The 24,604-nt window shown below is 39.7% G+C and overlaps 1 protein-coding gene across 2 annotated transcripts; it reads right to left on the reverse strand.

Annotated features, from left to right (window-relative positions):
* Positions 1 to 557: 557 nt before the first annotated feature.
* On the reverse strand, positions 558 to 2,526 carry LOC108121127 (CXXC-type zinc finger protein 1). Of its 2 annotated transcripts, none has more exons than XM_070277519.1 (4): positions 2,387 to 2,526; positions 2,233 to 2,318; positions 1,525 to 2,161; positions 558 to 1,451 (listed from the first exon to the last, which is right to left on the reverse strand). In XM_070277519.1, exons 1-4 carry the CDS (start codon positions 2,417 to 2,419, stop codon positions 639 to 641), a joined length of 1,569 nt encoding a protein of 522 aa, XP_070133620.1. In that variant the 5' UTR covers positions 2,420 to 2,526; the 3' UTR covers positions 558 to 638. The 2 variants fall into 2 exon arrangements, with proteins under 2 accessions (XP_070133620.1, XP_017090551.2); XM_017235062.3 differs by having other exon boundaries at positions 559 to 1,454; positions 2,387 to 2,525.
* Positions 2,527 to 24,604: the final 22,078 nt, after the last annotated feature.

Below are 24,604 nucleotides of genomic sequence, written 5' to 3' on the forward strand. Positions count from 1 at the left end.
CGGGCAGACTAGATATAAATAATGAAACGGCATCAAATGCTGCAAATGCGGTAACTTCCAGAACTAAAAGAAAGAACAAATGACGAAAAAATATCAGAGATACTCGCCCACATACGCTCATTCGTAAATCAGTTTACGGTCCCAAAAGGACACACAAATCGACAGCTCTGGAAACAAATCAAATCGCAGCGCAGGTACCGAGTCCTGAAAAAGCCCAACCGAATAATTCATTTTCCTACGTAAATGTTTATATTTTCTCCGCGAGGACTCATGCAAGATGAATGTGCGAGGACAACAATAAAATATTTATGTATAAAATTTCACAGACCCCGAACAAATGCCGAATGGTGACACAAATAAACATTTTAGTGTCCGCTTAGACTGGGGGCTGGCTTTTCCCCTCTGTCGGTCATTGTTCCAAGCCATTGACTGATGGACATTTGATGGAAGGCTCGCATCACGAATACTCCCCAGTGGACGTGCGAGAATTGAAAGTTTCCCCAGAGCCTTTGACAGGTCAACAAATGTGACAGTTTTCGAGATTTATTTGGTAAATGGTCGTTAGTTTTAACTTAGTTTTAGTTGAAATGGGGAGTTTTATTTGTACAAAATATATACAATGGAAATGTTGGTGCGCATCAATCCTTCAAACTCGTTGCTTTGCAGGCTCGCTGCTCGTTTACAGTCTCCTTTGTTGAGACTCTTTGGGCTTCCATGGCTTTTCTCCTCTTCACCAGGTAGTCCTTCTGCTCAGGCAGCAGCTTGGAGACTATTTGGCTCAAAGCCTTCAGTTTGTTTTGTCTGCTCTCCTTTGGGTCACATAGTATCGGATCTTTAATGAGTTCTTTGTTGAAGCACAAATTGGACCGACCGATGAAGTTTCTCTTGTTTCGAGTGTCGTAATTTGATTTCATTTTGGATGGATTTACTTTCCTCGGTAAGGCGGCTTTGGTGTCGGAAGTTTCAAGTGTATTCGGTTCAGCTTGAGTTTTTTGCTGACTGGTGTTTTTGGGAGGAGCTCCACACTTTTGTACTTCCATCCTAGCCGATTGATTCGCATGATCTTTCGATTCGCGACGGGGTGTACTCACGGATTTTGGCGAGGAACAAGGAGTCTTGAAATTCTTATCCCTTGTCTGGGTCTTTGTCAGAGATGAAACCTTCTTAGGTGTGTGCGGCCTGGAGGGACCCTTATCCCTGTCACTTTTTTCAGATAAATGGGGTGATCTAGACCTTGATCTAAAGTAACGTTCTTTTGCTGACGATTTTTTGTTGATTTTATGAGAACTGGGAGTGTTTTCTTCGGTTTCGAGCACCCTTTCAAAATTTTTGTTGGTTGCTCCATTAACGATTTTCTTTTCCGACGCAGCTAGCTGTGAACTTTTTTCTGATTCTGCCTCATTTTCGGATTCGGGTTCCAGCACTCCACAGGGTTGGCCTTTAACTAGTGCCTGCTTTTTATTGAAATGTCAAAATAAATATATATTAAACATAGGGCGAGAAAAAGAGGATCAGAGGTCCTACCATCATGGCATCGGCTCTGGCCCTGTCGCTGCTCAGTCCCCAGGTCGGAAACATAAATGGCATCGCCGCGAAGATTCTGGACCATGCGTTGATACTGCCGCACTCATCTGAGCAGTACCTAGAGTCCGGCCGAGCAGTATCATCGCAGCGGTTCGTCCTACAAATGCGCCGCTTCATGCTTCGAGTGCTTGACGGCAGACTCGGATTGCCGGCAGTTCTTTCCGTTGGATTTGGGTTCAAATTGCACTGAGATGCCTTCGATTCGACGGACTTTGAGGGAACGGGCGCTGCCTTTTCGTCATTCTTACGGTCTTTTGGCGAATTATCCAGGAACCCCGCCCTTAACTTCACCGGATCAGCCGCACCGGTCGCCCCTTCCCTAACGCACCTCAAAGCACTGAGAGACTTTCTCCGAGTCAACAAGGAACTTGGTTTAGAGGCATCCGGCTGGGCCGCCTTAGAAGCAGCTGGTTCTGGTTCCGTGGTCTTTGTGGTTGGCTGAGACTTGTAGGTGCATTTTAGTCGCCGATTCATCAGCCGGCACTTGTCACAGTAGTAGACATCGTACTGAAGACCAACGTCCTCTTCCAGGCTGATGCAATCGCCGTGAAACCACACGTTACATTTGTCACAGCAGCTGGTTGGGAAAGAAAACGTTTCACTATCGAGGCTCATTCCTGCCAGAGAGCTGGCCAAAGGAATACCTACATCATAAAGCCATCCGCTCGACTGCTCCGACAAATGCAATACCGCTCCGGAGAGGCTGCCACAGGATCCTGCTTCTTGGGCATATCCTTAAAAGAAAATGTCTCAATTAGTCGGACTAGTAATTGTAGCCTGGGGCTGGAATACTTCTACTCACAACCTCATTAATTCGCCTGTGCACTACTGGCATTTCTGGCTACCCAAATGTCATCGGTTTACTGAGGAAATAATTTTTTCCATTCCAGGGATCTCCATTTCTAAGGGTTACGCCCAGCCTGCTTTGCCTCTGCTCAGCTGCCGAGTTGCCAATGTATTCCGAATTGCCAATTGCATTTTGACTTCAACCAATTGTGCAACAAACTATAGTTTGGTATAGCTGTAGCAGTTAACTGCTATGGCAGTTATATTGTTTTCCGAAAAACCAGAGTAGTAAAAATTCAGTCAAGTTTGAAGTGCTCTGCAGACATTGCAACTCCATTTTGGTTTGTTTCCCTCCTGGCCATGAATTATTTATTTATGACTTCTCATACGTATGTATGTATATGGTTGATTTTTATTGGGATATCAGTGTCAGATGGTACATTTTAAATTGACATTTCTATTGGGTATTTTGTCGTAAATAAATAATTTTACTAGCCATTGTAAGGCAACTAAAATTATTTAATAAAAAGGTAAACCTGAGTATGAAAGTGGCTTAAATTAAAATAAGATTTAGCGACTTCATAGAATATAATATTTTATTTCATAAACTAAATGCGAACTCCACATTTCCGTATTAAATTTAATTACTTTACAAAGCTCGTTGCTCTTATCACATTTGGTACTTGTGCCAGTAATTAACTTTCTTGTTTACCCACATGGCCAACAAATTTCCGAGAGCCCTCCATCTAATGCCGTTTTTATGCCCAACAGTGTGCCACTCGCAACTATTTCCTCCATCCGACCAGCTTGCATCTATCTCCACATCCCTATGGTGCCATTAACGTTTTTCCCGTACCGGGTCAGGTTTTGCAATTTAGAGAGTCGAACTCTTGTTCCATTTGGGAAAGACACTTTTTAATAGAATTTAATATGACTAGAATTACAATTTTATTATGGGGACTTACTACTTTAAACAGGGCACTTTAGCAGGTATTTCCGCATCATTTAAAGAATCTTGGACACCTGTCGCCTCAATTGGGGTCCTGCGAATCCAATAAAGTTGTTTCCCTAGTCGCCGTTGCGGACATCACGTCCCCAGAATAATTCGCAAACAGCAGCCCCTCACTCACTTTTTTTGCCGCCTCTGGCTGGGTCCACTTTTTGTGGCGCCACCAAGCGCGTGTGGGCGTGGCGTGTACGATGTACAACATTTACACATGGCGTTTACACTTATTAACATTAACATTATGTTCGGCGACGCCTGTTTGTGGTCATGTGCCACACACTCCGGTTAACATTGCGTATGAATAATTGAATATTTCTGGTTTTTGTTCGGAGTCCTGCCTCTTGTTTGATTAATTGTGTACACACGGCGTGCCGCGTAAAAAACGAGAGGCCAAGCGCCTCTTGGAGCTCTGAAGTCCGGCCAGCAGATGAATTCAATTGCAGCTTGACCGCAGGACGACATACAACTGACCCAAAAACATATGACAGTCAGGCAGGTGGCCCAAAACCAAAGTCTACGTACAAAAAGCGGACAATTTTGTGTAAACATGGCTCTTTCACAGCCACAACTGGAACAGATTTACGCTGAAAAATAGTTAGCTTCGAGTTTGTGTGCTCCTGAATTTTAAAACATAACACAATCATCTGTTTTTTATTTGGCTTTTACTTGGCTTGGGCCTCTAAATTAAAGTTTTGGAACTTGGATTAAAAATTTACAGTTTTTGTGTTTTTTATTATTTAAATGTAAGGACTCTCCTCGTCAACCCTTCTTTTTGAATTTTTACCAACAGTTTCTGAAAAGCAAAGTTTCGGTTTGCCAGCGAATGGGAAATGCAATCGACAGGAGTTTTGAAAGTCAAGGAATTGCCTTTATTGGAAACCAAAAGGCTGTAATAAAATAACTTGCGTCACACAGAGCGCATGAAAATCGAATCGATTTCGAGCAAAGGATAAAAAAAGCAAGCTCACATGTGTGTTCAATCTGCTTGTGAATGTGGAATAGTCCAGATTAAGGATTTGTACCTTTACCACAATTTGCATTTACTGGCCAATAAGCACTGAATAAGATTTTAGAGATTTCAAGCTTACTTTTAGACTTTTATAGAATTTCTGTGATTTTTTATTGGTTCAATGATCCGACTTAAATAAAATATTTGGATTCTATCCTCGGACCTCTGGGCCTAGCACGCTTCCTGCGCCTTTCTGTTTACATGTTATGGGGAAATAATAAAGTATGTAATTTTAAATAATTTGCACTTTGAATTTACTTTTCCCAGTAAAGAATAGAATAGGTTTCGGTGCTTTAAGTGAATGAATTGAAATGAAATGAATTATGTGGCTTTAGGAATCGCTTTTTAATAAAGTGGATTTATTATTTTTACCCTTCGATTAGGTTCTTAGTTTGTTTTCTTTTAGTATTAATGTAAATATTAATAATATAAATACTTCATTGGTCAAAATTAGAAACAATCCTCACTTGTAAAATTTTGTTGAATAAAAAGATTGGCCAAACCTTTTCAATAAAAACACAAACAGGAAGCCATAAAACTTAGCTATTTTATTGTGATTGCCATGCATTTGGTAAATTAAATCATAAAAATTCAAATTAATGCTTCCGAAGCGATAAATTTCTAATGGAGGTTTCCAACAGGAAATGGCCGGAAATAAAATCTGAGGGGTTTTTGAATAATCTATTTGCCATAAAGTGGTTATAAAGGAATTCAAATAAGTAGAATAGATTAAGTGGTTAGAGCTATTTTTGTTTTTAGCTTACATACTTTTTAGTATAAAATTTGAAAGATTTCTGATATTTTTGCTTCAGGGCTGTAAAGTTTTTTTACTATGAAGATTTTCTTAGAATTTTGGCATATTAACATTTATTTAATAACGACACAATTAAGAACCGGAAATAAAGATTTAAAATAAACAATAGTTGGTATTTTTACCAAATACCAAAGTTAATATTTTTACCAAATACCAAAGTTGGTATTTTTATCAAAAACCAAAAGTTGGTATTTTTACCAAATATCATTTCCGATCTTTCAGTTATATGGCAGCTACAGGATGGTTTATTTGACCAAAAAATGATAGTTTAGTGGCAGCTATAAGATATGGTCGGCCGATCCTGATGAAATTTGGTACGACGCGTCGTATTATTTTGGAATAAAAAATAGCATTCATACATAATCCGAACTCTCTAACTCTAAAACACAGAAGTTATAGTATTTCCGATCAATAAGTTATATAGGATATAGTCCGCCGAATATTATAAAATATGACAATGCCTGAGGGACGAAAATTAAACATTTTATTCTTCAGACTTGGCTAATAATAGTATGCAGTAGGCATCTGTATCAATAAAGACGGTTGGAGTAATTTTAATTTCCCATATTTTTCCCCGCGGCGCACTCGTTTCCTCATACCACTGTACTATCATTTGATTTTCAAGCCGCACTCAGACTAAATTCCGCACTAATAAATTCCAGTGCCTGTCTCCGAAGTACGTCTTCACGTCTGCCCTCGAAGTACCGAGGGCAATAAAAAAGTTTCACTTAGAAAATGCGGCTGGTTTCATCAACGCTTCGTCAGCGAGCCACATAAACTTTGTCACATTTTAGCCATCAACACACTTATACATTTAGTCCTTGATGTATTTTGGTCATCTTTATCCCCGGTACTCGTAGAGTTCAAGGGTATATTGTAGTCTTTGAATGTAACATAAAGAATTACTATAGCGCCATACAGGAACTTTTTTCGATGCCAAACTATTTCGAAAGTTAATATATATCTGAAAAACTAATTTTATCGCAATCAGCCGATTTTTGGAGGAGATATACCCATACATATATACCTTTTCCCAAACAAACGGGCTAAAATTTAACTAGCAAAACGCGAGGATTTCGAAGACTATAATAGATTGAATTATCCGATTTGGAACTTATACTCGTATGGTATCCTCGGAGATCCAGTTTGTGTCGAAATTTTGTCACGCCCACTCCCGCCCCAAAACAGAAAACTGGTGTTAGCGCCAGTTCATTAAGGTTTTTGGAAAATGCTTTGTTCAAGCATCAAGCTTTGATAAGCTTTAAAGGTGAGTACCGGGTATAATATGTATAGTCGGGAAACTCGACAATAGTCGTCCTTTCATGTTTTCAATTAAAAACTTGAGACACGTATTACTTAATTGCGGTAAAGATGAAGAGGAAGATAATCACAATATTGTAGTTCTGCATTGATCTCAACATAAAAGCCAACAGTATCGCCGCGCAAATGTAGTGTAATAGTTAACTGTTTATACCCAGAACTACCCAAAACTCTTTGAGACCATCCCTGAGATTTCTTTGCATGAATTCCTCTAGAAATTAGCTTCTTAATGATTTTCATTTTTTTGAAGTTTTAATTCCTTTAGAGTCTGGAACTAGTAGTTCTGAACTACTTAACCAACTCATTAAATTTCCGAAATTTTTGGAGTCAAAAATTTACCAAAATGCTAATAAATTATAATTTATAATAAATGGATAATTATCCACCATTCATTCCTTAATATAAAATCAATAAAATGATACAATAACATGAAAAGAAAGCTAACTTCGGGCGGAGCCGAAGTTGATATACCCTTACAGGTAAGACCGAAAATAAATCGCAAATATCGGATATAGGCCGTACAAAAATGTATACAATAATGTAACACTATATCCATCATAACCATACATAGAATAAACCTGCAAGACCACTCGAAATAAGCATCAAAAATACCAAAGTTGTTATTTTTACCAAATACCAAATGATATTATTGTAATTTAATAATAAAAAGGTAATACAATTAAGTATTAACCAGACAACCAATGAATAAATAATAACGCCCAATTTGATTTTTAGTGTACCACACGCTGTCGATGCCAGAAAGGAAGTGAAGGTGAATATCGATAGGTCAAGAGATCAACGATAGGCGGGATAGATGTCAAGACAACAACGAACACATTTTGATGTGCATAATTAATAATGCGACTGTTGCATATTTGAAGATGCGAATTTCAACAGATATTTACAATTTAAAGTTACAATATGACTGCTCATTACAATATTATTTTCAGATGCCATTTTCCGAAGGTCTGGTCTCCATTATTGATGCGATAATTGACGTGCAGGACGAAATGAGGTCGTTCATGAGACAGACTAAAAAGTCTAATCCTTAAGTGTAAGAAATCCGCTGTTAGTGATCCGCTTCAGCCTGCTCAGCTTACAATAACGCAGCTCGCTCATATCTCTGGCTACCCCAAGGGCTGGAACTAAGAATAATTTTCCTTCCGAAATTCTCAGTGCAAATGATCAATTGTCCGATATGTTCTCTGTAGTATCACTTGAAGCGATCAATTTTAAGTGAATCCCCCGTTATAGTCACCTAGCAGTGTAAACAACCGTCGGGACCACCGAAACAGATTTTATCGCACCTGCGACACCAAAAACCTTACAGCTGATTCCTTCATCGAAACTTCCACATGCTAGAACCACTGACCAACCCTCTTCGTCGTCTACAATTTCAAAAAACTTATCTTACTTATAATAGCCTTTTCAGATACTTGGTTAAGCCCGAAGATCTATAGCTCTCAAGATTGCGGTGCGGTCAACTTTATTTAAACTGATGTTATTTACATAGACTTCATCGACTTTAGTAATTTAGTTTGATTTAGTCGATTACTCACTCCTGTTGAGTAAACTGAATCTTCTGGATCTCCAGCTACGTCGATGGAAGAACACAAAGAGTCTTATTTAACCCTTTACATGGTGGTGATGCATATGTATCTGCATCATACCGTTTAAATTAAATTATTTTTCAGTTGGTCACTCAGAATTCTGCCCAATACTCAACAGGTGATTACTTTTCCCGCCAATGTGGTGAATGTGGTAATCTGAATTGGTTGTGCAGTTTCTCATTCAAAATATAAAAACACAAAAAAAATTGCATAATTGATTCAATTTATATTTATAAACAATTTTTTTTTATTGTTGAGTTTTTGTGTTTGTTGCATTATAATACGAATAAATCAACAATTTCACTTAGTTTAAAAAAATAGCTTTTTTTGCTTTTTGTAAAAAAAAATTCAAAAAAACCACCATCCAAAAAAAAAAAATAAAAAGAAGTTGATTTTTTATTTTCATTTACCTACCGAACAAAAAAAAATCAGGAAAATCGACGGTATTGCCATGGTAAAGGTTAAAGATGTACATTCCCGCTTGGTCCGTGCCACGTCTTGAATTCCTTAAGGAACTTATTTTGGGACATTACTGTTTAATCTTTTAAGGGTCGCAAGTGTCAGGAGTGTTTTCCTTTTCCATAAATTGCCTTGTGGTAATAATGGCATCGGCTCGTGAAATGTGAATTTTGGCTCGTTTGCCGTTGGTTCTGGTGGTGGTAATGGACGTCGTGGAGTTATGGACTTAAACGAGAGCAATTCCAATGCTTTGGCTGCTTGATCTGCATTTGAAGGTCTGAGAAAGCCATCTTTTTTGAAGCGAGGACCAACGAGAGTAGCGATGCGAGGAAATGTGCGCGTTTCAAATAGGGTTGTTGATAATATATCAAAATATTAATATATCGATATTTCCCAGTGATATTTTAAATATTATCATCATATTTTTTGATAAAAAAAATATCATCGATACGATATTTTTTAAAATATTTGACAACCCTAGTTTCAAAAGAATCCAGTATTTCGACGAAGCGTTTCTTAATAAGGTCATATACATATGTATGTCTTTTCCTTCCTGTGTTCGTAACTTTGCATTTAATTGATTCATTTTATGACGAATCTCGGCAATGACGGGAATGATTAGCGACAGGGAAACTTTTGTGTTAGTCGACACCGAAAGAGTCGCTTCCTGAAAAGGGTTTTTTTTTGTAATAGCAGGATAACGTTTATTGAAAACTGTCCTTTACGGAACATATGTCCTTTTACATATGGTAGAAATAAATTAGAGTAGTAAGGGGAGGTCCAGCGGGTGTGTCCTTTTTAGTCTTCTGGGCTGCTCGCTGTTGTCCAGCCAAACAGGGTAAATGCTTGAATGTTAATATATCGCACGCTTTTTTCATCGTACTATCATTGTCCGTCGTAACGGTGACAACCTTCGACAAAAGACCCCACTTAGCCAACATTGAACTTATTGTGTCTCCTATGTTTTGGGCGTTATGATTTGTAGGGGTCATCTATGGTGCTGTCGATAGCAGTGCAGACGTCAATTTAAAGTTTTCTGTAATAAAATGACAAGTGAATGTGATGTAGCCTTCGTTAGCTGCAGATGTCCAAAGATCGGTTGTCAACCCAACATGCTTAACGGTCTCCAAAGCTGCACGCAATTTAAGGCTTAGCTGATCATATTCCGTTGGAAGCATCACATCGGGAAAATACGTTCTGCTCCGCAACTTGTAGCGCGGGACTGCTTCTTGCATGAGTTCCAAAAATCCTTCGTCATGAACGCAACTAAACGGACGCAAGTTATCCAACCCGTAAATACAGGCCACTTATGGCTTTTATAAAAAATATTTTCAATATCCGCATTTGCCTTTGGCTTTGTCTTTGGCTCAATTATCCAACCCATAAATTCAGGCCAATTATGGCTTTCCATTTATGAATTTTATAAACAATATTTTCAAACTCTGCATTTGCTTTCGGCTTTGTCTTTGGCTCTGAGGTCCGATCTCGGTTCCCCATAAAAAAATCAAAATCAAAAGTAAACATCAGCTTCCCTCCGAAGCCCAATCAATTATGCCTTTTGCGTTTCAAGTACCCACCAAATTGCATCGATCAGCTTAATCGAGTTCCACAATAATATGCGACATTTTCATCTTAAGCCTCTAATCTAAACACAACTGATGGCCGAGGTTCTTCGGATCAGATTTAGAATAAAGAAGTCAGTCCCTTTTTGACCGAGACCGCGAACGGTTGTTCTTTAGCAGTGAATCCGAGAACACGCAGCTTCTATACAGTCCACTTAAATAATCTATTTTGAAAAAAATCAACTACATTTTTCATCAGTTAATAAGGCTAAAGGTTTTCTTAGTTTTATTATAAGGTGGTCAAAAAAATTTAACGACCCCTACATTACTAAGAGCTTATTCATTTCTTTGGTCCATGTTAAATCTACAATGGTGCCCACCCTATCATCTCACTTTCCTCTCCTTCAAATTGAGAAAACATATATTTTACATTTTCTAAGTAATTCTTCCTCGTAGTCCTTCTAGCTTTTCTATTTAGTTAATAGCTCGTTTCCCGAGCGCTCCTCGGTCGGCAGAGCCTCTAAGCTTTGTGATGAATGAAGAAATGCTAGCTGGTAAACGATCCATTCCATTCATCCATCCATTGGAATATTATTCTTAACTCAGCCACAGGTTGTCGTTGCATGTTCCACATTTAGAAAATCTGTGAGTTCCACCCAATGCGTAAACTGACAGACGAAAGCAACAAAAACATGAGAATGACAGGCGATGAGCGTGTGTCGCCTAGGAGAATACTAAAAAAAAATAAAGAAAGGTGGGCGGGAGAATCGGAATCGAACGTGGTCTTCTGATCCTCCCGCTTTATGTTGCGGTTTTTTGTCGCTGTATTCAATAATTAATCTATGCTCCGTCCATAGGCGCCTTGTCTTCGTCCTGTTGAACCTGCAGCCGACTCTCCGACAATGCAATGCGCCTGAAACATTTTACAACATTTTTGTAAAATATATATTAAAGGAATAAAATATACATATATATAAAAACTTACAATCCCCTTAAGGGGGGGTCTCTTCTCGTCCCATTCTCGGTTTTAAAAAATCGATTTTTTTTTTTTATTTAATTCGAACTTGTAACTATTCAAGAATGTTCCCTGAAAATTTCAAGTAAAAATTTCAAAAACTCTTGAAGATATAGCCGATTTATGGTGGAAGCCTCAGGCGACGGCGAGAGACGTCTCAAAACTTTAAACGCGTTTTTCTCGAAACAGTGTTTTTACGACTGGCGCATGAGGTCACTCAAAAACTATTAATCCAATCGGTTCCAAATTTTAACACGTTATTCTATACTTATATAGCTCTCGTATGAACTAGGATAAATCAAATCGGTGAAGATCTTCTTTACTTTTCAACTCGATTTGTGGCTGAAAAAAATGGAAATTTAAAAAAAAAAATTTCAAAGGTCCGCCTTTTTTATTTATTTTTTGAGCGAAGTTAATAATCCTAGTTCATACGAGAGCCAAACATGTACTTTTTCTAATCCCGTTGGAATTTTTGGATTCAGATGTTCCAGTGAGCGGAAATCACATGCGCCGCCGAAAAGATGTTCCTTGATCACAAAAAACAACAACAAAAACAAAACAAAAAAAAATTCTGTGAAATGATTTTCTTCCTTTTTGTGTCTTAATATATGTAAGCACAGTTACAACCCTAAAAAATAATTTATGTTCATTATGAAAATCGTCAAAATTTAAAATCGAGAATGGGGGGGGGGGGGGGTCCCCTTAAATCCATGTGCATAATTTGACTGAGGACAGTTGTCAACGTTTTCATAAACACAAGTGCCTCATTTGGATCGGCAAGGGCTGCATGTTTATGAAATCCATCCACGGCACCGATGTGGACTTTGTTGGCCAGCCTGGCACCCACTGTTTCTAAGTGGCTAGAGTTTAGCCACCTTATGCTGAAAGTCCTATTTGGGAATTTGTCAAACAAATTCCAAAAAAGGGCCTCAAGGCTAAGCCTCTAGAAGTAATGAAACAAATGAATAATATTATTATACTAATTAATTTTGATAAACTTACCTCCTCATTGTAGCGGTCATGTAAGGCTGAGGGTACATTTTCCTCAACCAGCCTTTTGAAATCCAAGAGGATTTGAGCCGAACTCCTCTTGGAGAATGTGTGCACCGCATAAAGATGGGTGGCAAACTCATCAATACGGTCCAGCCGTGACATTGTTCCACAGCAGTGGTTCAAGTCATACAGCACTGGAACCCCATTATGCTGCAGATATCGAATGGCCTCCATATTGGCGGTGCATTTGCCTGCCACAGTTCCGGCTAATTTGGAGGTCAGCTCGGGGCTTTTCCTTATGCTTTTTAGGGCCAATTGGATTCCCTGCAAAATAGCAGCAGAACCCATCTTTTTAATACCCTTTGACGCCTATAAAAATCAAATGAATTTCATTTACATAAACATAATAAATAATATTGTTTATTACTTAGCATATTTTTTTTTTTTTTTTTTTTTTTTTTTTTTCGCGGTCTTTCAGAATTTGGAAATGGCTTGTGCATCAATAAGAGCATCAGCTAGCATTCCTGTATTCATCATAAAGCTTAGAGGCCCAGACGACCGAGGGGCGCTCAAGAAACGATTTGTTAGAGTATATTAAGTTATTTGTTAATTATTAAGCTAAGAGGAGTTAGTAAGGAAATTTAAAATTCTATATTTTAAATTAGAGGGACAGGAAAGAGATGTAATAGAGTAGAGACCATTGTAGTTCGAACATAATACCCTAAAAGGGTCATGCAGTGCATATGTCGAACTACAACGGCTAAGGAACAGAGGACTAAAGTTTCGAGTCCTTCTATTAGGAATGTTGAAATTTAAGCGTGTTAGTAAATGCTGGCTATCTACATCCCCGTTGATAAGGTTTTGCAGAAAAACTACACCGAGCATTGTCCTACGATTTGTTAAGCTAGGTAAGTTAATAAGTAAAAGTCTGCTACTGTAGGATGGAAGCTGAAGATTTGCATCCCAGTATAGACCTCTAAGTGCAAATATTAAAAAGTTCTTTTGTACGGATTCTATGCGGTCCTGATGTACTCCATATTGGGGACTCCAGACACATGAACCGTACTCTAGTATCGGACGGACCAAAGAAATGAATAAAGTTTTGGTTATATAGGGGTCATTAAATTCTTTTGACCACCTTTTAATAAAACCAAGGACTCCTTTAGCCTTATTAACCATTAAGGAAATATGGTCGGCAAATTTAAGTTTTATGTCTAATAGGATGCCGAGATCATTAACCTGGGTTAATTTTTCTAAGGCAATCCCATTAATGGAATACGTAGCTTGCAGAGGGCAAGAACGATAAAAAGACATATGCTTGCATTTTGATCCATTAAGTATTAGATCATTAGCCAAACACCATTTTTGAAAGTTATCAAGGTCAGACTGAAGACTGCATTGGGCAGAGATGGATTTATACTGAAGACAAAGCTTTACATCATCTGCATACATAAGAACTAGAGAGTTCGTTAAAGCAGGGGGCAAGTCGTTTATAAAAAGCGTAAATAATAACGGGCCAAGATGACTTCCTTGAGGGACGCCGGATGTAGCACGGACCAGACGGGACTGTATGTTTTTAAATAAGACTCTTTGTGTCCTTCCATCTAGGTAGCTGGAGATCCACGTTAAGAGGTCTTTAGGAAAACCCAGCATATTCAGTTTACTCAACAAAAGTGAGTGATTAACTGAATCAAATGCTTTGCTGAAGTCTGTGTAAATTACATCGGTTTGATATCCCTTACAAAAGCCGTCTATGACAAAGGATGTCAACTCCAATAAGTTTGTGGTGGTGGAGCGACGCTTAATAAAGCCATGCTGACAAGGAGTGATGATCGAAGAGCAAAGGTGTTGCAAATGAGGGGTAATTAATTTTTCAAATAACTTTGGAATTGCCGACAACTTAGAGATGCCTCTGTAGTTGGCAGCCTCGGACTTAGCATATTACTTAGCATATGTTAGCTGTCTGGTTAGTGGTAATACGAACACTAGATAATTTGCTAGAGATAGATAATAAAATAGGTAATTTGCAAATGGGCCTTAAAGTTCGATGCTGCTATGGGGAAGATCTTCCAGTTTTTTAATTGAGTAGGAGCACTCTGTTAAAAATATACAAATATACATATATTTATTTTATAAATAAATTTTTATTTTTTTTTGCTATCGAGTGCAAATCGAAAAATTTGCACAGTTCAAAACTTCATTTACATTAATCATAAAAAAAAAAAATATGATTAAAATAATTAACTGTGTAAGTATTTCATGTTTATTTTGTAATTATTGCACTTAATTTGTTTTTTTTTCTAGAATGTCACTATTTATAATAAGGAGGAGGCGCCGCTGTCGCCGGATACGCCGGAGACGCCACTGCCGCTAGATACGCCGCCGAAGACGCCGCTGGATACGCCGCCCAAGGCGTTGACCTGGGAGGAGTTGATTAGGGTCGAGGAGGACGTGGTGGAGCTGCCGCGGATGGCGGATGAGGAGACGTTCACCTGGGAAGAGATCTCAGGTGGAGTGGAGGAGATGGACGTGGAGCAGCTACGCTCGGGAGCTCAGTTTAAATTTAAGGAATGCCGCCGTGCCCACCTGGCACAGAGATGAGAGAGGAGGTATTTGGACGACAACGGGACGAGAATGTCCCGATTGCTTTAAAAAATTCAGAAGCTTCAGTGCCCTGGAGAGTCACTTTGCCGGGTGCTTCAAAGAAAGTAAGGTGTACCATTGCCGTGGTGCCCATATAGCAAAATGACCCCAAACTTTTTAATGCATTGTGTGTTTGAAGAGAAGTATGTCCCGGGCACCACAATGAAGAACTTGTGGATGGGGTGGGAAGAGCTCCGAATTCCTCGTCCCTCCTTCCCTTCCTTCCTCTTCCCCACCTATCCTTATCCCCAGCATGTTCCCATGAAGACTTTAATTAATTTTGTTGGTTTTTTGTTTTTATTATCATTATTGTTGATGAGAAATGTAATGCGTAGTTGATTTTTCCCAAAATAGTTTATTTAAGTGAACTGCTAAAGAATAACTGACTTAAATACTAAATGCGATTACTAACCATACAGATTATAGAAAATCCATTTCATACAACGAAAATGAACGCAAAAATTTCTTGCGACAGGCCCCAGAGCGAAATCTTACTCTCTTTCTTACGCTCATCGTTCGTTCTTCTTACGCTCATATTCTCATTGAATGCTTTCTGTTTCTCATTTAGGGTTGCATGATTTTTAAAAAATATCGTATCAGTAATACATATTTGCACTTTTGAAAAATATCATTGTGATCTTTTTAATTTTCACGAAAAAATATCGATGTATAGGTATTTTTGATATTTTTATTATAGATTTTTTTTAAGCTCCCAAAAATAGGTTTGTTTCGTTTTATTTAATTCATAGGTAACATTCACTATGAAAAATAAAAAATGTAAGCGTTTAATTTCTTATAAAAACTAAAAATTCATAAATTTTTATACAGATATACATATGTTTAACACTTTTTATATTTGTTAGAAAAAACAAAAAAATTACCGATTCGTTTCTTATAAAAACTAAAAAATCTAAAATTAATAAACCTATAAAACCTATTAAATAAAACTAAATGTCTGTCATGCGGCTTCGCGTGTCAGCTACCACGCATTTAATTTCCGAAGCCAGCCTCTCTTATGCAACAGAGCTACCTAGCGTTATCAAGTAGCCCATTGCCAACTCTGATAACAATGGAAACGTGTCCTTTTGGGAGGTCCAAAATGTTATTGGATCACTCTCCCAGGAATGGGAGGCTTAAGAGTAAAATTAGCTCCTGATTTTCCTAAACATCTGTAAAGTGATGGCTGTTTCGAGTGGTCTCGCAGGTTTATTCTTGAGTGGATATGTTGGATATAGTTTTACATTTATTCGATTGAGTCTTAACTTATGCGACTTTTTCTCTTCGCCTCTAGCTTAAAACTAACTTTACTCGCTGGATCAGTAACTAGTCTCGCCCTGGTATTTCTGGTGATGGTCACTGTGCCAGACGGATGGTCACATCGCCCAACAGATGATTTGGGATCAGCTGCTTACATTCGGCCTTTCCTGATAAATTCTCAGCGTCCTCGCGAGAATCGTAGAATGCGTCGTCCTTCCAGTCCTCGTCATCATCTTGGTCGTCCTCTGGAAGTTCACACCAGCGCTTCATCTTATCGGATGCATAAACTGACTTGTAGTGGCGCTGCTTTCGTTGAGCATGGGGGATATATTCAACTAGATATCTGTCGTTGGGCAAAACCTTGTTGACAATAAAAGGTCCTTTATAGCGAGGTTCCAACTTCCTGGAGGTTCCCGTGCTACTCGGCTCGTTCTCCACCAACACAATATCTCCAAGCTTATAGGGTGTTGGCTTCGCGTGTTTTGCATCATAACGTCTCTTGGCTGCAGCTCTTTGATTGTTGACCCTAGTGGCAGCGTCTGCTCTTAGCTTCTCCATTTCGACATCAGTCATCGGGCTCTGCACTGGACTCTGGGTTACGCTCGTCAACGTATTCTTCAGGATATCTCGGGGCTCGTATCCAAAAAGAAGCTGAAATGGGGAACATTTTGTTGTGCTATTTACCATGGTATTAATGCTCCACTGGATTGATCGCAGCATTTCGTCCCATCGCTTTTCGTTGTTGTTCGAAGGCAGTAGCATGGACAAAATAATCCTATTTGTTCGTTCTGCATGGCCGTTTGCTCTCGGTGTCCTTACAGCGTTAAGGATATGCTTTACATTGTTTGCCTTGCAGTATTTTTCGAAGTCTTTCGAAGTGAAGGCGGTACCTCGATCGGTGATGATTCGTCCCGGCATTCCTAAGTAGCTCGTGACGTCTTGCAGGATATCTATAACATGCTTTGTTGCAGTACTCTTTGTTGCTCGTACGATTTTAAACTTTGTAAAGGCATCAACGATGACCAGAATATGTTCATTCCTCTTAGAACTTTTTGGAAACGGTCCTAGGTGATCCATGTGTATTGTAGAAAATGGGATGGGTTTGATGTCATCGTAGTGATATTCTCCTTCCTGGCATCCACCTGGTATTTTATTATAAACGCATCCTATGCATGACTTTATGTAGCTCTTGACGAAATTTCGCATTCGGGGAAACCAAAACAAATTTAGAATGCGTTTTATTGTTTTCTCTGTGCTCATATGTCCAGACTTGTCGTGGCATTCATGTTTCATTCGCCTATATTTTCGAAATAGGCGATCTTGCTCAATCACATACTCGTCGTTTTCAGTTTTCTTCGCGCTTTTCATCTCAGTTACAATGTTTCGAATCTTTTCATCTTGTAATTGTATTGCGAATAACCAGTCAGCTTCGTCTATAAGGGTTTTGGCAATCTTCAGACATGCCGTCTCAATGTCGTGGGCGTTCTCATAAGGTGCTCGACTCAAAGCATCTGCGTGGCACATTAGTATTCCAGCTCGATGTACAATCTCGATATCATATTCTTGAATTCTTAACCACCATCGTGCAATTCGGGGTATAAGTTCCTTTTTATCCATTGATGATTTCAAGGCAGTACAATCGGTAACGACTCGAACATTCTTTCCATAAACGTAGTACTTGAACCGCTCCAAGGATTCAACGACAGCTAGAGCTTCCAGCTCGTAACTATGATAGTTCTTTTCGGCCTTTGATGTTGCTCGACTGAAATAGGCGATTGGCTTTAATTGACCCGCTTCATTTTGCATTAGTACCGCTGCCAAACCAACAGCACTGGCATCCGTGTGTAACTCATGTTCAGCATCTAGGCGATAGCTTGTGATAACTGGACTCGACGTCAGACTTCTCTTCAATTCGATGAATGCATCCTCTTGACGCTGCTCCCATTGGAATGGTTGTGCTTTTCGCAATAGAAAACGTAACGGCTCTGATATTATGGCATATCCGGCGACAAATTTTCGGAAATAACCAGTGAGTCCCAAAAATTGGCGTACTTCGGTAACATTAGTTGGTGTTGGAAACATGGAAATGGCTTGCATCTTTACTTCTCCCGGGCTGATTCCTTCGGCGTGTATTTTATGTCCTAAGAACGTAATAGACTGCTCGTACAATTTACATTTGTCCAGATTTAGAGTTAGTCCGCAATCTCGCAATACAGAAAGGACTCTTTCAAGCTTTTCATACATTTCCTCGAAAGAATTGCTACCAATTAGGATGTCATCCATGTAGTGGATCATGTCTCCTTTCTGCACACGCATTTGTAGTTCTGCCATGAGACGATTGAAAATGGCTGGGGCATTCTTCAACCCAAACGGGAGTCGCTTAAACTCGTACAGTCCATCAGTGGTGATGAAGGCGGTAAATTTTCTGCTCTCGGGGGCTACTTCAATTTGGTAATAGCCGCTATTTAAATCCAGTGAGGTAAAATACTTAAATTGCTTTGCCTCCTGAAGGCGTTCTTCGATATTAGGAACAGGAAAATTCTCCTTCTTTAGCAGCTTATTGAGGCGTCGGTAATCAACACACAGTCGATCCCTACCGTTCGGCTTCTTGATGAGTACCACCGGGCTGGCATACTCCGACGTAGATGGCTGGATAATATCCTGCTGCAACAACTCATCCAACATCTTGGCGACAACTTCCTTCTTCGGCTCGGGAATTCGGTAAGGTGGTTGAGAAACTACCTGGTTGCTCTCGACAGCTATATTGGCTTGGACGATGTTTGTTTTTCCTAATCCTTGCAGTCCTGTGGAGAAAACCTCCTCGAACTTGTTTAACAGCAGGTTTCTTTCCTGATCATTGCTCATACTAGCGAGAAGCTTAAGGGTACCACTTTCGCTTCTAATGGTTTCTGGTTGTAGTCCTTGCAGTCCTGTGGAGAAAACATCCTCGAACTTGTTTAACAGCAGGTTTCTTTCCTGATCATTGCTCATACTAGCGAGAAGCTTAAGGGTACCACTTTCGCTTCTAATGGTTTCTGGTTGTAGTACAGCTCGCTTGACTTCGGCGTCGCCTGGCCCAAACTTAAGGGATAACTGGGCGCTTAAAATGACATACTGTCCCAACAAAAGGTCTTCTTGCAAAAGGTTGTCGTCGGCTATGTATAGATTCGCTTCAATAGTTTTTCCTTCGACGTCCATCTGTATAACCATTTTTTCGGTAAGAATACATGATCCTCCACATATGCTGCTTATCTTCATACAGCAGTTATGCCGATCTGTATTTAATCCTTTGGCAACTGACTGTCGCACAATACTAGCCTGGCTACCAGTATCAATAAAGGCGTTATAGTTTTTCGAATTGATTTGTACGATTCTGGTGAACAACTTGTCCTGATTTAATGCTCCTAAACGCATCACCCTTGCAGCTTGGCAACTCTCTGTGATTGCGTGAAAATGAGAAATGTAATGCGTAGTTGATTTTTCCCAAAATAGTTTATTTAAGTGAACTGCTAAAGAATAACTGACTTAAATACTAAATGCGATTACTAACCATACAGATTATAGAAAATCCATTTCATACAACGAAAATGAACGCAAAAATTTCTTGCGACAGGCCCCAGAGCGAAATCTTACTCTCTTTCTTACGCTCATCGTTCGTTCTTCTTACGCTCATATTCTCATTGAATGCTTTCTGTTTCTCATTTAGGGTTGCATGATTTTTAAAAAATATCGTATCAGTAATACATATTTGCACTTTTGAAAAATATCATTGTGATCTTTTTAATTTTCACGAAAAAATATCGATGTATAGGTATTTTTGATATTTTTATTATAGATTTTTTTTAAGCTCCCAAAAATAGGTTTGTTTCGTTTTATTTAATTCATAGGTAACATTCACTATGAAAAATAAAAAATGTAAGCGATTAATTTCTTATAAAAACTAAAAATTCATAAATTTTTATACAGATATACATATGTTTAACACTTTTTATATTTGTTAGAAAAAACAAAAAAATTACCGATTCGTTTCTTATAAAAACTAAAAAATCTAAAATTAATAAACCTATAAAACCTATTAAATAAAACTAAATGTCTGTCATGCGGCTTCGCGTGTCAGCTACCACGCATTTAATTTCCGAAGCCAGCCTCTCTTATGCAACAGAGCTACCTAGCGTTATCAAGTAGCCCATTGCCAACTCTGATAACAATGGAAACGTGTCCTTTTGGGAGGTCCAAAATGTTATTGGATCACTCTCCCAGGAATGGGAGGCTTAAGAGTAAAATTAGCTCCTGATTTTCCTAAACATCTGTAAAGTGATGGCTGTTTCGAGTGGTCTCGCAGGTTTATTCTTGAGTGGATATGTTGGATATAGTTTTACATTTATTCGATTGAGTCTTAACTTATGCGACTTTTTCTCTTCGCCTCTAGCTTAAAACTAACTTTACTCGCTGGATCAGTAACTAGTCTCGCCCTGGTATTTCTGGTGATGGTCACTGTGCCAGACGGATGGTCACATCGCCCAACAGATGATTTGGGATCAGCTGCTTACATTCGGCCTTTCCTGATAAATTCTCAGCGTCCTCGCGAGAATCGTAGAATGCGTCGTCCTTCCAGTCCTCGTCATCATCTTGGTCGTCCTCTGGAAGTTCACACCAGCGCTTCATCTTATCGGATGCATAAACTGACTTGTAGTGGCGCTGCTTTCGTTGAGCATGGGGGATATCTTCAACTAGATATCTGTCGTTGGGCAAAACCTTGTTGACAATAAAAGGTCCTTTATAGCGAGGTTCCAACTTCCTGGAGGTTCCCGTGCTACTCGGCTCGTTCTCCACCAACACAATATCTCCAGCTTATAGGGTGTTGGCTTCGCGTGTTTTGCATCATAACGTCTCTTGGCTGCAGCTCTTTGATTGTTGACCCCAGTGGCAGCGTCTGCTCTTAGCTTCTCCATTTCGACATCAGTCATCGGGCTCTGCACTGGACTCTGGATTACGCTCGTCAACGTATTCTTCAGGATATCTCGGGGCTCGTATCCAAAAAGAAGCTGAAATGGGGAACATTTTGTTGTGCTATTTACCATGGTATTAATGCTCCACTGGATTGATCGCAGCATTTCGTCCCATCGCTTTTCGTTGTTGTTCGAAGGCAGTAGCATGGACAAAATAATCCTATTTGTTCGTTCTGCATGGCCGTTTGCTCTCGGTGTCCTTACAGCGTTAAGGATATGCTTTACATTGTTTGCCTTGCAGTATTTTTCGAAGTCTTTCGAAGTGAAGGCGGTACCTCGATCGGTGATGATTCGTCCCGGCATTCCTAAGTAGCTCGTGACGTCTTGCAGGATATCTATAACATGCTTTGTTGCAGTACTCTTTGTTGCTCGTACGATTTTAAACTTTGTAAAGGCATCAACGATGACCAGAATATGTTCATTCCTCTTAGAACTTTTTGGAAACGGTCCTAGGTGATCCATGTGTATTGTAGAAAATGGGATGGGTTTGATGTCATCGTAGTGATATTCTCCTTCCTGGCATCCACCTGGTATTTTTTTATAAACGCATCCTATGCATGACTTTATGTAGCTCTTGACGAAATTTCGCATTCGGGGAAACCAAAACAAATTTAGAATGCGTTTTATTGTTTTCTCTGTGCTCATATGTCCAGACTTGTCGTGGCATTCATGTTTCATTCGCCTATATTTTCGAAATAGGCGATCTTGCTCAATCCCATACTCGTCGTTTTCAGTTTTCTTCGCGCTTTTCATCTCAGTTACAATGTTTCGAATCTTTTCATCTTGTAATTGTATTGCGAATAACCAGTCAGCTTCGTCTATAAGGGTTTTGGCAATCTTCAGACATGCCGTCTCAATGTCGTGGGCGTTCTCATAAGGTGCTCGACTCAAAGCATCTTCGTGGCACATTAGTATTCCAGCTCGATGTACAATCTCGATATCATATTCTTGAATTCTTAACCACCATCGTGCAATTCGGGGTATATGTTCCTTTTTATCCATTGATGATTTCAAGGCAGTACAATCGGTAACGACTCGAACATTCTTTCCATAAACGTAGTACTTGAACCGCTCCAAGGATTCAACGACAGCTAGAGCTTCCAGCTCGTAACTATGATAGTTCTTTTCGGCCTTTGATGTTGCTCGACTGAAATAGGCGATTGGCTTTAATTGACCCGCTTCATTTTGCATTAGTACCGCTGCCAAACCAACAGCACTGGCATCCGTGTGTAACTCATGTTCAGCATCTAGGCGATAGCTTGTGATAACTGGACTCGACGTCAGACTTCTCTTCAATTCGATGAATGCATCCTCTTGACGCTGCTCCCATTGGAATGGTTGTGCTTTTCGCAATAGAAAACGTAACGGCTCTGATATTATGGCATATCCGGCGACAAATTTTCGGAAATAACCAGTGAGTCCCAAAAATTGGCGTACTTCGGTAACATTAGTTGGTGTTGGAAACATGGAAATGGCTTGCATCTTTACTTCTCCCGGGCTGATTCCTTCGGCGTGTATTTTATGTCCTAAGAACGTAATAGACTGCTCGTACAATTTACATTTGTCCAGATTTAGAGTTAGTCCGCAATCTCGCAATACAGAAAGGACTCTTTCAAGCTTTTCATACATTTCCTCGAAAGAATTGCTACCAATTAGGATGTCATCCATGTAGTGGATCATGTCTCCTTTCTGCACACGCATTTGTAGTTCTGCCATGAGACGATTGAAAATGGCTGGGGCATTCTTCAACCCAAACGGGAGTCGCTTAAACTCGTACAGTCCATCAGTGGTGATGAAGGCGGTAAATTTTCTGCTCTCGGGGGCTACTTCAATTTGGTAATAGCCGCTATTTAAATCCAGTGAGGTAAAATACTTAAATTGCTTTGCCTCCTGAAGGCGTTCTTCGATATTAGGAACAGGAAAATTCTCCTTCTTTAGCAGCTTATTGAGGCGTCGGTAATCAACACACAGTCGATCACTACCGTTCGGCTTCTTGATGAGTACCACCGGGCTGGCATACTCCGACGTAGATGGCTGGATAATATCCTGCTGCAACAACTCATCCAACATCTTGGCGACAACTTCCTTCTTCGGCTCGGGAATTCGGTAAGGTGGTTGAGAAACTACCTGGTTGCTCTCGACAGCTATATTGGCTTGGACGATGTTTGTTTTTCCTAATCCTTGCAGTCCTGTGGAGAAAACATCCTCGAACTTGTTTAACAGCAGACGCATTTGGTTTCTTTCCTGATCATTGCTCATACTAGCGAGAAGCTTAAGGGTACCACTTTCGCTTCTGATGGTTTCTGGTTGTAGTACAGCTCGCTTGACTTCGGCGTCGCCTGGCCCAAACTTAAAGGATAACTGGGCGCTTAAAATGACATCCTGTCCCAACAAAAGGTCTTCTTGCAAAAGGTTGTCGTCGGCTATGTATAGATTCGCTTCAATAGTTTTTCCTTCGACGTCCATCTGTATAACCATTTTTTCGGTAAGAATACATGATCCTCCACATATGCTGATTATCTTCATACAGCAGTTATGCCGATCTGTATTTAATCCTTTGGCAACTGACTGTCGCACAATACTAGCCTGGCTACCAGTATCAATAAAGGCGTTATAGTTTTTCGAATTGATTTGTACGATTCTGGTGAACAACTTGTCCTGATTTAATGCTCCTAAACGCATCACCCTTGCAGCTTGGCAACTCTCTGTGATTGCGTGAAAATTTTTTTTTTTTTTTTTTTTTTGTAATAGCAGGGTAATGTTTATTTAAAACTGTCCATTAGGGACAACCATTAAATTTTATCACGTAAACTTCACGTATAGATATTTTTAAATATTAATATGGTAGAAAAAAAAAAATTAGAGTAGTAAGGGGAGGTCCAGCGGGTGTGTCCTTTTAAGTCTTCTGGGTTGCTCGCTGCTGTCCAGCAGGGAGCTGGCCAACCGGTTCGGGTGATTATGAAGCCTCTGCATGTAACGTGCGCTGCTTCTTTGTATCTCGTCCTTGACCCAAGGGAAATTGAGAACCTCGTGGATAGTGCGATTGTCATGATAGACGTGGGCCCCAGTGGCGATTCGAAGGACTCTATTTTCGAAAGCTTGCATAGTTCGGACATTCGTCTTGCTCGCAGTTCCCCAGAGCTGTATGCCGTACGTCCAGATAGGGCGTATTATTGCCTTGTAAATGAGGAGTTTAGTGGAAGTTCTCAGCTTCGATCTCCTACCCATAAGCCAGTTGAAGGATCGAAGTCTTTGAATAGCCTGTTTCCTCTTCTTAATCAGATGGGGCTTCCAGGTGAGCCTCCTATCTAGGGTGAATCCCAGGTACCTGGGATTGTCTACCTGTGGGATTGGAGAGCCGTTAAGGTTAACTGGAGGGCAGTTGCCTTTGCAGAGAGAAAATGTGGAGGCAGTGGACTTCTCGTTATTGACGGCAATGTTCCATCGCTTTTGCCAGTCGCTGAGCAAGTCAAGCTGCAATTGCATCGTATCGGCTGCCCCCAATGCGCTATCGGCGGTGGTAAGGAAGGCGGTGTC

Source organism: Drosophila bipectinata, chromosome 2L, assembly GCF_030179905.1.
Source record: "Drosophila bipectinata strain 14024-0381.07 chromosome 2L, DbipHiC1v2, whole genome shotgun sequence".
Taxonomy (NCBI): Eukaryota; Metazoa; Arthropoda; class Insecta; order Diptera; family Drosophilidae; genus Drosophila; species Drosophila bipectinata.

Excerpts from the sequence above, each read along its gene's own strand:
- LOC108121127 (XM_017235062.3), bottom strand. The coding sequence starts at position 2,419 with ATGCCAGTAGTGCACAGGCGAATTAATGAGGTT. Across the intron at positions 2,319-2,386 it reads ACAGGCGAATTAATGAGGTT|GATATGCCCAAGAAGCAGGA; the intron begins GTGAGTAGAAGT and ends TTTTCTTTTAAG. Across the intron at positions 2,162-2,232 it reads CGAGCGGATGGCTTTATGAT|CTGCTGTGACAAATGTAACG; the intron begins GTAGGTATTCCT and ends TTTCCCAACCAG.